Source organism: Podarcis melisellensis (genome assembly GCF_964234715.1).
Source record: "Podarcis melisellensis genome assembly, chromosome: 2".
In the NCBI taxonomy this organism is placed as follows: Eukaryota; Metazoa; Chordata; class Lepidosauria; order Squamata; family Lacertidae; genus Podarcis; species Podarcis melisellensis.
The window spans coordinates 78,680,135-78,692,148 of NC_138529.1; the positions used below are offsets into that span (position 1 = coordinate 78,680,135).

The 12,014-nt window shown below is 40.5% G+C and overlaps 1 protein-coding gene and 1 long non-coding RNA gene across 2 annotated transcripts in view; one reads left to right on the forward strand and one right to left on the reverse strand.

The window, feature by feature from the left end:
* WNK2 (WNK lysine deficient protein kinase 2) overlaps positions 1-12,014 on the reverse strand; it is a 108,848-nt gene that overhangs the window by 47,916 nt on the left and 48,918 nt on the right. The window contains exons 10-12 of the mRNA XM_081898370.1: positions 7,791-7,943; positions 7,378-7,569; positions 1,380-1,931 (exon numbers count right to left, since the gene is read on the reverse strand). Coding sequence (XP_081754496.1) covers positions 1,380-1,931; positions 7,378-7,569; positions 7,791-7,943 — 897 coding nt within the window. The remainder of the gene's footprint in view (positions 1-1,379; positions 1,932-7,377; positions 7,570-7,790; positions 7,944-12,014) is intronic.
* The window catches only part of LOC309362668, a 167,402-nt gene that overhangs the window by 1,599 nt on the left and 153,789 nt on the right, over positions 1-12,014 (forward strand). The gene's annotated exons all lie outside the window — the stretch shown is intronic.

The following is a 12,014-nucleotide window of genomic DNA, read 5'->3' on the forward strand; positions in this document are numbered from 1 at the left end:
GTTCTTTCACAATATCCCATGCACTGGGGAAAGATGAGGAAAGCCTATATTTTTGATCCATTTTAAAAGACTGGGTTCTAGGCAATGCTAGCCCTGCTTGGAGTAGGCCTGCTGAAATCAATGGACTTCTCCCGTCTGTGTCTCTACTCTGAGTAGGACGAGTTATTGGCTACAACTCATTACAGTTAAATTACAGCCAAGGGAGTTCCAAGATTTCTAAATCTGAAGACAGAAACTAACTTAGTGATCAGTGCAAGTGAAATAGAGGCAATCTGGGATGCCAATTTTTTCACATTCCCATGGCAAGACATAAAACATAAACATCTTCTGGTCAAGGCTCCTCATCATGTACCACAAGTCTCCTTTGAGAACAAATAAGGAATCATGAATCTAAGTCAAAACTGATAGACGTTTATCAGTATGTGGCAGGCAATGCTTAGAGAGCTACAAGGCCTGGTGCAAATATTATGGAATCCAATGGGAGTAATACCATTGGTTCAGTGGAGGGTAGGTGGGAATCACATGAACTTAAGTTCTTCACAAACAATCTATGTGTACCAAATATATGGCTGAAGACAGAAACTTAGATACAGTAAAGCTGAAGATACAGAACAATAGGTTGAGATGAAATGTTATGAATTTTAAGAAGGTGGACGATAATGATAAAATGCAATGGCTTCTTATAAAATTCCCATTTTTATCATTCTTAAGCAGTCTTCGTTCTCATTATAATCTCATTTCTGCTCAAATTGTGGTTAATATTCTTTAATTCTATATTCTGTTATAAACTTGTTTTATTAAGAGACTCCTATTTTTGTCTCCTGTAAATGCTACTATTGATTGCTTCAGTGACCCTAAAAATCTGCAGTTGCAACAATGCAGAATAATATTTTTTACTATTATATATAAATATCCTTAAAATAATATTTCTGAAATTAGTCCCCAGTAAAAATCCCTTTGTTGAAGAACAGTCTGCTTTTAAAGCAATTTTGGTGGTATATAAGAAAATTATAAATGAATTAAATATGTAAGTAGATCTGTGTAGATCACCTACTTATTTATTTCTTAATTGCAAAAGCAAAATTTTCTTCACTGTTGATAAGATATTGTACCATCTCCTGCGACAGGAGATAGAAGATGGGACACTTGATGCATGCCCATCAACTATCATTTGCCAGCCACTTGCTATATTCTACTTTTCATCAGCCTAAGACTTTTATTAAACAAATTCCTTTTCCAAAGTGACTGGTTTTCTGGTTCTACCTCCACAGGGCAAATTCCCCTATTTGCTTTTATAGTGAAGCAGGCTACAGAACTGTTACTTAAGAGTGATACTCCTATGTTCTAGTACCGAGAAAGTCCAATGTCAAACAGATTACCTGATTACCAGCCCCAGATGCAGACATAGTCTGTTCTGAAGGATGAATTATGCTTGGTTGAAGTGACTGAGGAAGTGGAGGCAGCTGCTGTTGCTGCTGTTGTGAAACTGCTTGCATGTTCTGGGTGTGATGGGGAGAGGGAAGAACTTCATTCTGAATTATCTGCTGGAGGGTAGCCTGGTACATCTGCTGCTGGGAGAGCTGGGCTACTGCATGATGTGCTGGCAAAGCTGACACTCCTGGTGGAGCTACAGCGAGTAATGGTACTGGAGCAGCCGACATATTTGGCACAATTGTTTGGCAGGGCAAGACCAAGGAAGCCACAGAAGTATGAGGAAGGTTGACCGCTTGCATGGGCAGGGCAGGGGAATTTGATGTCAGTGGCAGAGCAGGGTTCATGGGGAAGCTTGGTAAAATCACAGCTGGAGGAAAATACTGAGAAGGAGCAGGTATAGGGGGCGCATTTGCAGCAGGTATATCAGACAAGTTTGGAGGGTGGCTATCAAGTCCTGCCAGAGGAGTAACTGCAGGAATGACGGGAAACTGAGGAATCTGAAAAAAAATATAATATTACGTGAATTGCAAAGAGCGTTCCAGGCTGGCACATTTGCCTTACTAATATGATAAGTACGATGAATAGTGATTTCCGCCCATTTTCTTGGTGTACGCAGAGAGCAAGCAAGATTGATTTTAGAACAAACAGAGAAGAAGACTTGAAAGCAACTGCGTGTTAATCTGAGCAGTTCAAAATTATTGCAAAGGAAACTTACTAATCATGCAGCAATCTATTAATAATCACTCGTTCTATGTACCTGCACTAGAAACATCTTTGGGCAGGTGTTTTCCACATCTCCCACACACAGGTTCTAAATACCGCTGCCCTGATTCAGAGTTTTTCTATACACATGTATAAAGTGTGTGTGTGTGTATATGTGTGTGTGTATGTGTATATATATATGTGCATAATATATACATACTATAGTGTATATGTAAATATGTATACTATACATACAGTATACATGGAGCTCCTATTTTGAACAGGCCTTCTTGTTCAGTTCAGCAGAGTGCCATGCTACACATAGAGACTCTTGTAACTTGAAGTGAAGGGAGAATTTCCTGACCCGAGCCAGCCCAGGCATTAGGCAGGGTGAGACCCCACCACCTCCACCAGCATTATCAGCACCAATTTCAGGCAAGATCACATCCATTTTGGGCAATACCTCACTAAAAATTGGTGGTCTTGCCTGAAATCAGGGTTGAAGGCGGTGGTGCTTTTCTGCCAGCAGGGCCGAACTTCCAGTTTTGCCTCAAGCAGTGAAAAAGGACACACTACCCCTGATTCTGCCCATATTGAAGTTGCTGCAAGTCACTGCAAAGTTTCAGCCAAGTCAGGGCAAACTTATTTTCTTCTGCATGCAGCTTAATGTTTTCCACAAATCAAAATTCTGCAGTGTTTCTCAAACTAGAAGTCTGTGCAAGGGTTTGCATGTTGTATTGGTAGAAGACCTGCAAGTGTTAAAATTCAGCATTTTCCAAAGTGAGGATTGGAAATCCACTAGAATCCTTGATAAGGAAGATGGGGGTGTTGAAAGGTCCCAACTGCTGTAGGTTCTTTTATTCCAACTGGAGACGATGTGGTGTGGGGAAAGCAGGTATGCAAAGGATGGGGAGATAGAATACTGTGTGGATGGAAGCAATGCAGGGGATATAAGTGCTGGGAAAGCATCCTTAAGGAAGTTCAGGATGGGCAAAGCATGTTAGACTGAACACAATTAGAAGCTGGGACGCAATTACATATAGTTTGAGAAACACTAAACTTGCATAATAAGCCTCCAATGCATGCCATTCAAGGTACTACATTTTATACATTTATTATACATTTTTAAAAACTGGGTGATAACTATATACATATGATTAATCCTAATTATTACAAGCAGATATGCACAAAAGTGTTCAGCATTGAACAATAAAAAACTCATTTAATGCATGCATATATATATATATAGTGTGTGTGTGTGTGTGTGTGTGTGTATCACAGGATAGCGTCTACTGAAGATATTAATCCTTGGAGTTACAGGGATGCAAACTGACATGCATTTGAATTTTCAGCACTAAACCATTTTTGGAAGCTCCTGCTTCCCTCATTTAATGCACATTTAAGTATTACTGCACATTAGCTTGTGTTCTAAAGATACTGGGGTACATTAAAAAAATGCATGCATGTTTTAAAATAGTTTGCATTATTGAATAAAGGCACGATCGCTTGGTTGTGTAAAATTTTGGAAATGTTAAAATTGATTATACAAGGATACAAATTGCACTTCTTTGATCACTTATGGTGACTAACAGTTGTATCTAGGTATAGAATGCATTTCTACTCCCATGTTTGCTTCCATGTTGAATGCTCTAGGATTCAGCACTTGACAGAGATGAAGCTATTTACTGCCCACTCTTATCTCCCTTTGATAATCTTTCTCTCCTCTATCTCTGAACAGCCAATCCATGTGGAAATTGAAAGCAATTAGCATTGGTGAGCACAAACTCTCTAATTGTATATGTACTATCTGAGGAGGCCTCAGTTGGTAGCAGGAGAATTTAATTTGGCTATGGGATACAGACCAAGCTACCAGCAACTCAGCTTCTGAAAAAGAGCAGGACAAGTACCGTATCTCCTCAAGTGGAAAAAAGGCAGGAGGGAATCTGTGCAGAAATCCAGAAGATAAGTGAGCCTTTGAGTAAGGAACAAAACCACTCTCTTCTCTCTCTACCCCTCAATTATATGTCCAATCTTATATATTAAGCTAAGCATTTAGGGGGAAAGAATTTCCTGGAATCCTAATTTTAATTTGATGTGGGCTTTAAGAGCAGCTGAAATTCCCCCACTTTGTGGAAAAAAAGAGGGAATCAGAGTGCGAAGGGACTTCTGAAAATATTGTCTGAGCAATGTGTCTGCCTCACTGTGTTCTGCATTTTTACTTTTCTTGTTCTTTTAGTTTTAAAAATATGGTGAGTGGCTTGATATTGCCAGTCCTACTACTACTGACCAAAAAAAAATATTTGCCACCTCTTTATCCATACTCACCAGTACAGACAATCACATTCTTTCTGGTGGACTGAGATCACAAGGACTTGTCTGTGTGTTTGCGCATGCGAGAATGCATGTGCAGTAGGCACTGTGCCCAAAGTGCTTCTTTGTGGACATGGATTTGTCAATCTTTGCCTTCTTGTGTACCCTTTGTGTGTCATGGAATGCTGCTCTCAAGAGTCACCCAACCTTACACTGGCTTTTGAGGAAAGGAAGGGGATGATGAAAGGAAGCTGAAAAGCTAGTATTTGTGTGCAATATATTGTACACAACCATTGTCCTGAAGCATAAAGTTTCCTTCACAAATACTGGTGGAGCAATTACACTAAATGCTCAAAATTTTAAAAAGTTTGTTGCACCAGCAAAATAAATGGACATAACAACTGGCGTAACTGTTCAGAAATACTCTGCAGAGATACTGAAAAAAATAAAAATTGTGTGTTATAGAGAAAAATTACCCACACAATTTTTTAGACTCAGGAAAAAATATATGAAAATGTAAATGCTTTCAAAATATGTGAGCACCTTCTCTCTCTCTCTCTCTCTCTCTCTCTCTCCCCCCCCTCTCTCTCTCTTTTAGGAAAGAGGCAAATGCATTTGAACCCAACATAAGGCAGTGTCAGCTATTACTTAACATGTGGAATTACTTAACATGTGGATTTAACATAGGAAGCAAAGTGCAGAAAAATCTAATCAAGCCAGGGACCTTGTCTTCAATAGGCATCTTCTGTTCTGGAGCAAAGCATTGTGGGTTCCCCCTCCCCCATTTTGATACAGTCAGAAAAAGAGCAAAGGTACTTTTCACCTTCAACTTATTGTTCAGAAAATCTATTATAAGCCACTGAAAAGCATCTATATTTCTGCTACTGCTAAAGGAAGTAACAACCTGAGCACTACAATAAGAGAGGTGATGAAGGTGAGAGCTCATGGGGGGAAATGGAGTTATATTTTGTCCATCATGCAGAATTTTCAGTTTCTATGGCCTGTCTACCCTACTACTAATTAAATTTTCAACAAAACAATTCAGAAAAATTAAGACCAAATGGAGGACAGGGAATGCAAATAACACAATTTATTCAAAGAAGCCCAAACATTATCTTTATTGCTATCTATTTTGGTTCACTGGTTGATTGGACTTTGTTTTTGCTTTTCTTTGGTAATCCCTTTGTGTCAGCTGTTCTGTTGTTTTCACTGTCCTGCTTTGCTTTTCCTATGGCTGGAAGTCTCTTTCCACTGTTCCCTACCTCAGTTGATTTTGCATACATTCAGAAAATGCAAAGCAATAACAACAAACGGAGACTGAGGAACATTAAAATACTAACTGGCTTATTATGGCACAGAACGTATTGTGGGCTAGCGCCCACGTCATCAGATTCATAGACTCGTAGAGTTGGAAAGGAGCTTGAGGATCATCTAGTCCAGTGTTTCCCAACCTTGTGCCTCCAGCTGTTTTTGAACTACAACTCCCATCATCCCTGACTAGCAAGACCAGTGGCAAGGGATGATGGGAATTGTAGTCCAAAAACAGCTGGAGGCACAAGGTTGGGAAACACTGATCTAGTCCAAACCCCTGCAAGGCAGGAATATGCAGCTGTCCCATATGGGGATCAAAATTGCAACCTTGGCATTATCAGCACCTCCTTCTTCTTTGGCGATCACTTGTAGCCGAGTAAGATTGTCTTCCGTAAACATGGTTTTAACAATGAGTCCGTAAGTGACTGTGGAGGCCAATTCTGGACCCACACGTCCTTCCACAGTGGGGACATTGGTTCCTGGGCGGGGGTTGATCATGATGTGGATTTGCCAAGCGTGTCTTCCTCCTAGCATGTTTCTCCCTTGCGTGCTGCGTTTGAGTGTCTTCAAAGCCCATGACACCTTTGGTAAAGGCTGTTCTCCAACTGGAGCGCTCGCAGCCAGGGTTTCCCAGTTGTCGGTGTTTATACTACTTTTTTTTTAGATTTGCCTTGAGACAGTCTTTAAACCTCTTTTGTTGACCACCAGAATTACACTTTCCATTTTTAAGTTCAGAATAGAGTAGTTGCTTTGGAAGACGATAATCAGGCATCCCACACTCTAACCAACTGAGCTATCCAGGTTGATGCACAAAGTGTCATTCTTTGCACATAACACAAAGCCAGAACTTCAACAGAACAGACGGTGTAAAGTGTGCCTCTGGAATTTTTCAGTAACAGTGGCCATGTCTGGGCTGGTTTCAACAACTGGAAGACCAGTTCCAGATACTGGTACTTAGAGGCTACTCCTCCTCAGCCCCACAGCATTTTTGGTATTGCATCCTAGATGTTTCCATTTTATCTCCCATACTTTTAAACATCTATATGAATTGACTGCACTAGGTAATCCAGGGATTTGGAACAACGCCTCATTTGTATGCAGATGACGCCCATCTCAGTTTCTCCTTTATATCTGAGGCAACGGAAGTGCTAAATCAGTGACTGAGACCAATGATAGATGAGGTTCAGTAAGCTGAAGTTCAATCCTGACAAGCCACAGTTTTGGTTCAAATACACTCTCTTTCTTCTCTTATAGTTAAAACCTAGATTTTTGTTTGCTTTTCCTACTTTTATAAAAAAAAATTGAGAGAAACAATTTGCTCTGCTTTATAAACGATACCGTTTGCGTATTATAACCACCCCTTCTCTTTTGTGTCAGTATTTAGACTGAAAGTCTTCAGGCAATGATGTATCTCCTTTAACTTTTTTGGATGTGCTCCATTTATTTTATGCACTATACAATTAAGTAATAAAAATAAATTTCCTAAACAAGATGCAAATGAACAAAAGCCACATGCTAATTGCGAAGCCTGCCATACCAACTATTAGCTGTGAAGTTCTACCAAAATTAATTACTTATAACAAAATAAAGAATGTTTATTGAATTCAAAGGTTAGCTTACCTGGCCAGGTGGGACTGTTGGAAGTTGCTGCACAGGGGGAATCTGCAGAGGTGCGAGAGATGCATTGCTAGCTGTCACCTGAGAACTGGGAGTTTGATACTGGGGCAATAGGTGAGGAGCAGGTTGCTGCACTGGGCAAATGGGCTGGCTGGCTAGAACATGCTGTAGAGGAGCTGGAGGTGGGATGGACTGCTGATAGAGAGAGAAAAAGGGAGTACACCGTAAGTTCCCAAAGTGCTCTGGCCATGGGGGATAACTTATTTGTCATAGGCACTACCTGATACCTCAACATAGGTGCCAACAACAACACACTTGTAATAATGCACAAGCAGGCTTGAGATAAAGGGTAATAAAACACCCCTATGTTTATTCAGCATCTTCACTTAAAAGCAAAACAACAACTAACTACTTACCTGCTGGCTGGCTAACACAGGCTGTGATTGTCTCATCTGGACAGGGGCAACGGAGGTGGGATGGACGAGAGGAAATGGGATTGCTGGTTCTTGATAATGTTGTGGTCGCTGAGAGACAACAGCAGGTGGAGCCTGAACCACTGGAAGTCCAGGCTGAAGGGAAGAAAGGGGGGGAAACTACTTTAGAAAACTACAACCTACAAAATTTATTGGCTGTCAGGACAGCCAAGTTGTGTTGTGAATCACTCCTTAAAGGCAATCTCATAGCTGTTCAAGAAGTGAGGCCCATAAACTGAGTGGACCTTTTCCTATGGTAAGCAGTGACGACAAAACTCAACACCCAAGTTTTGTAATCCATACTTGGTAGAAAATACAGAAAAGAAGACATAGGAGTGACTGCTGAAAGGATGGAATGAAGCTGCTGGAATCTCAATTCCAGTGCTGTGATCCTATGAATACCTTGAATACAGTACACTCAAAATGTGTCCACAAGAAACAATAACAATGTATGCATACATGCCAAGAACATAACCTGCAGGTGCAGTAAATGTTTACTGGAGATCTCCGTGCTTCCCTTGTAAGTGTGCAAGGAGATTTCTTTCTTTCTCTCTTTTTTTAAAAAAAAAATCTTTAATAAGTATGAGCATTGGAGCAGAAAGTCACAGATGGCTTTCTGTTTTTTACAGCCTTCATTTACACTGTTCTCTGCCTTTACAATGCCCAAGCTGGCTGGTGTCATGGTGTCCACTGTTTCCACCAAGGCATGCAAACTTGCTACTCGAGCAATTAGCACTAAACGGAGGCAATTATCTTATGCCTGTGAGACAACGCAAGAATGGGATGAGACCTTATTTATTTATTTTACAACTGATGCAATCTGCCTTTTAGCCCATTATGGCTCACAAGAGAAGTATATTAAAATATGAACAGTCAAACAAACAAATATTCACACTAAAGCAACTAGCAATAAAAGCAAGGTTGTAAAACCCAAGCATATTGCGTGATGCCTATACTTCCCTTTTCCCTATGACTCAGATGACAGGTGTGGGAAAACCCCGGAAGCATGATTATGGTACTGAGAAATGGTAGGGGGACTGAAGGTAGGGGGAAATAGAGTGGGGAGGACGCTGAGGCATGCTGACCTGCCCTGAATCTCCAAGTCACCACCAACAGTTCCTAGCAGTTCCACATGAAGGTAAATAATGTATTTACAGTGCAGTAGTGACCATTTATTTCTTGGGATTGTCAGAATGAGTCAAACCAGATGGGAGATAGGAGATTTGCCATTAGATCTCCTGACCCTTCTGTGTACTGTGTACATATTACTGGCTTAAAACACAGAAAGGCTCATACTTATTTTCAATTCAGACTGAAGCTGGTTTTGGGGTTGAAATGCATCAGAACACAGTGTTTCAGAATAAATGACAGGATAGATATGGATTGTGGCTAACTGCTTCTCAAACCAGAAGTGGATGCAATATGAATGGGAGTGTGTACACAGCCTTCCTTAAACCAACAAAAGCAAGCAAGGGGTGTGTGTGTGTGTGTGTGTGTGTGTGTGTGTGTGTGTGTGCAATTTGAGCTGGACCAGTTACAGGGGTAAGGGAGATTAACTTCACGTATGCCAAAATTCCCCTCCCTGCAGAAGCTAATATTTCCTCCCTACACGAGGTCTAAACATACAGCCTACTTTTAAGCTATCTTCCTTTTGTGGGTGGTGGTTTTGTTTTTTTAAAGGAAATGCTGGAGCATCCCATCATGGCTCTCTTACATCCCATCTAGTTGGACTCTAAGATGTTCTGGGAGGGCAGTGGAGAAGGTGATAAAGCAGAGAGCAGGCTCACTATGACATCCATGCACCAGTCAGATTACAGAATAATGTTTAGTTTTTAAAAGGAGAGGTGTCAAAGTCTCAACCCTTTCTGAGAACATTTCCACTATTTCCAAATGTATGGCAGAGTGTGGAATGGTTGTGGTGAGGGGAAATCATTCCATTTATTCTCTCCAGGGCGCAGAAAAGTAATAAATGAATAGTCCCATAAACTGATGCCTGCCCACAGCATATTTCCTACCCCGACTGTAACTTCAGCGGTTGGGCACTAATGCCATAGAGAAGTCTTGTTTATTCACTAGACTCCGCTACCTGAACAGCTTACGCAACCATGAAAAATGCATAAACAAAAATGACTTTAAAGAAAAGAGAATTGAAACACATAAAGGACACTTTACATTTTCATGAAAGGCAGGCAAGTGATTAAAAACAGCTGATAAACTTTGGGGGAGGAGGGGGTTTGCAACTAAAAGCATGCTGTAACACATTAGGAAAGGGAGAAGTTACTACATATGTGAGTTGCTTTATATTTTTATGAATGAATAAAAAACAGCCATGTTAGCACTAGGTAGTCCACAAGTCAATAAAGAGCACCTTTTTTGAAGAAATAAAAATGGCTAGCCAAAAACAAATAATGGCTTGTTAAAAAAAAAGCATTCTTATTTTTTACAGAAAGGCAGGAACCCTATACAAAACAACAGAATGTATGTGGCTGGATGCTGAATGAAAACTTGATGAGTTAAAAGCCATATTACAAAGGATGACTTCTGGCACTTTTCTTTGTAAGTGATTAATAGGAATATGTTGTATGTCAAAAAGACCTCATTAAAACATAATGTCATCTACTTGAAGTCTTACTCTGATGTAAACGGTGTTGAAGGGAAAAAATGAAACATAAATGATCAAATATAAATTATTGTTGTGATGACTAAAATTAAGCAAAGTGCATCTTTATGAAAAAGTATTTTACTTTTTAAGAGTTTTCATTTAGATAAAAAAGCAATAACCAATGTTTTTCACAAATGTCAAGTTAAAATATTTTACTTTTTAAAACTATCAGGAGTGTCACATCCATACTTCATAACTGAAAATCAAATGTTGGGTGGGCACTGAGGCACCCAGCTGCATTGTTGAATTTTGCAATTGCACAAAGTTGCAGGCCTTTTGCTTTATATAATAAAGCAGCAACATAAGATTAAAACTTACAAGGTAGGTAGTACATTTATCTGAGGAACCGTTGCAACAACAAAGGAAGGCTGGTACAATCACCAAAGCTATTCCCCTCCCCCGGGTTAAGAAAGCGATGCTGTCATGGAATTCATGGGACCATACAAACCAGGTACACCTTAGGTTTTATTACAGGCATTTTGGAGAGAGAAAAGGGAAAAGTAGGGCAAGCATGACTTTTCTAATTGATTGAAAGTCATTCTGGGTCAAACAGGATGCATTCAGTATCATTCTTGGAATTGTTCAGTCTTCTAAGTCAAGCGAGGAAGCAATGAGGCATTCCACCTACCACAGCTCTGGCATCTTTTTTACAAGCTAGGCTGCCCCCAATGTTTGGTAGGCCTTGAGTCAGGTAGTCATTCTGCACCACTGAAGTCTGATCTGGACCAAGCTTGTGGCAACACTGGGTACATTCTGCCTTGCTGGCTTGTTCAGAAAAACATTCTGAACATGGGGTTTTCGTAGGCGTGCTTGCTGTTTCTACTGAGGCAGAGCTGTTTTGTGAGTTAATTTGATGCTGAACAGATTCATTTAATAAAGACAGGTCTAAACTTCTGCCATAAAGCTTACTAGTTTCATGATGTGGTTGAGATGCAGAGCTGGTTTTTAGACTATTGCAGAGGACGGAAGGAATGTGTATAGCACATTTAAGAGGCATTAATAATTCAGTTTCGTTCAGATCTGCTCCAGAATGCAGCAGATGAGCCAAGCACTCGTGGCAGGTTGGTTTAATGAGCATAAACTCGGCAGAATTTGAAGACTTCCACAATCCCGCTAGCTGTGATTCACTGGTTTCATTTTCCTTCTCCTGCAATGGTTTTAGGCTTGATCCCAGCAGTTCTGCTGTGAGAGGCATCGCATTTGGTGTCAAAGCCACCACTGAATCACTATGGCGACGGCAGCTGAAGGAACTGCTGTGCAACGCAGGTAGCAAATACTGTCGAGTACAGAAGCACTGTGTCCCAGGGGTTTCTGAGGAGGAGCACACAAGGCACGTGGCAGCTTTGTCATTGAATAAGACTGAAGGTTTGTGTTCGGCTTCTCGCTGCTCTTCTTGCACTAACAGTTCCATTAATTTTTGCTGGTTGTTGAAACAGGAGCATGAGAGCAAGTGTGAATGACTTCCTAGGTACTGGTTGTTAGATTTAGGAGCTTCTACAACAGAA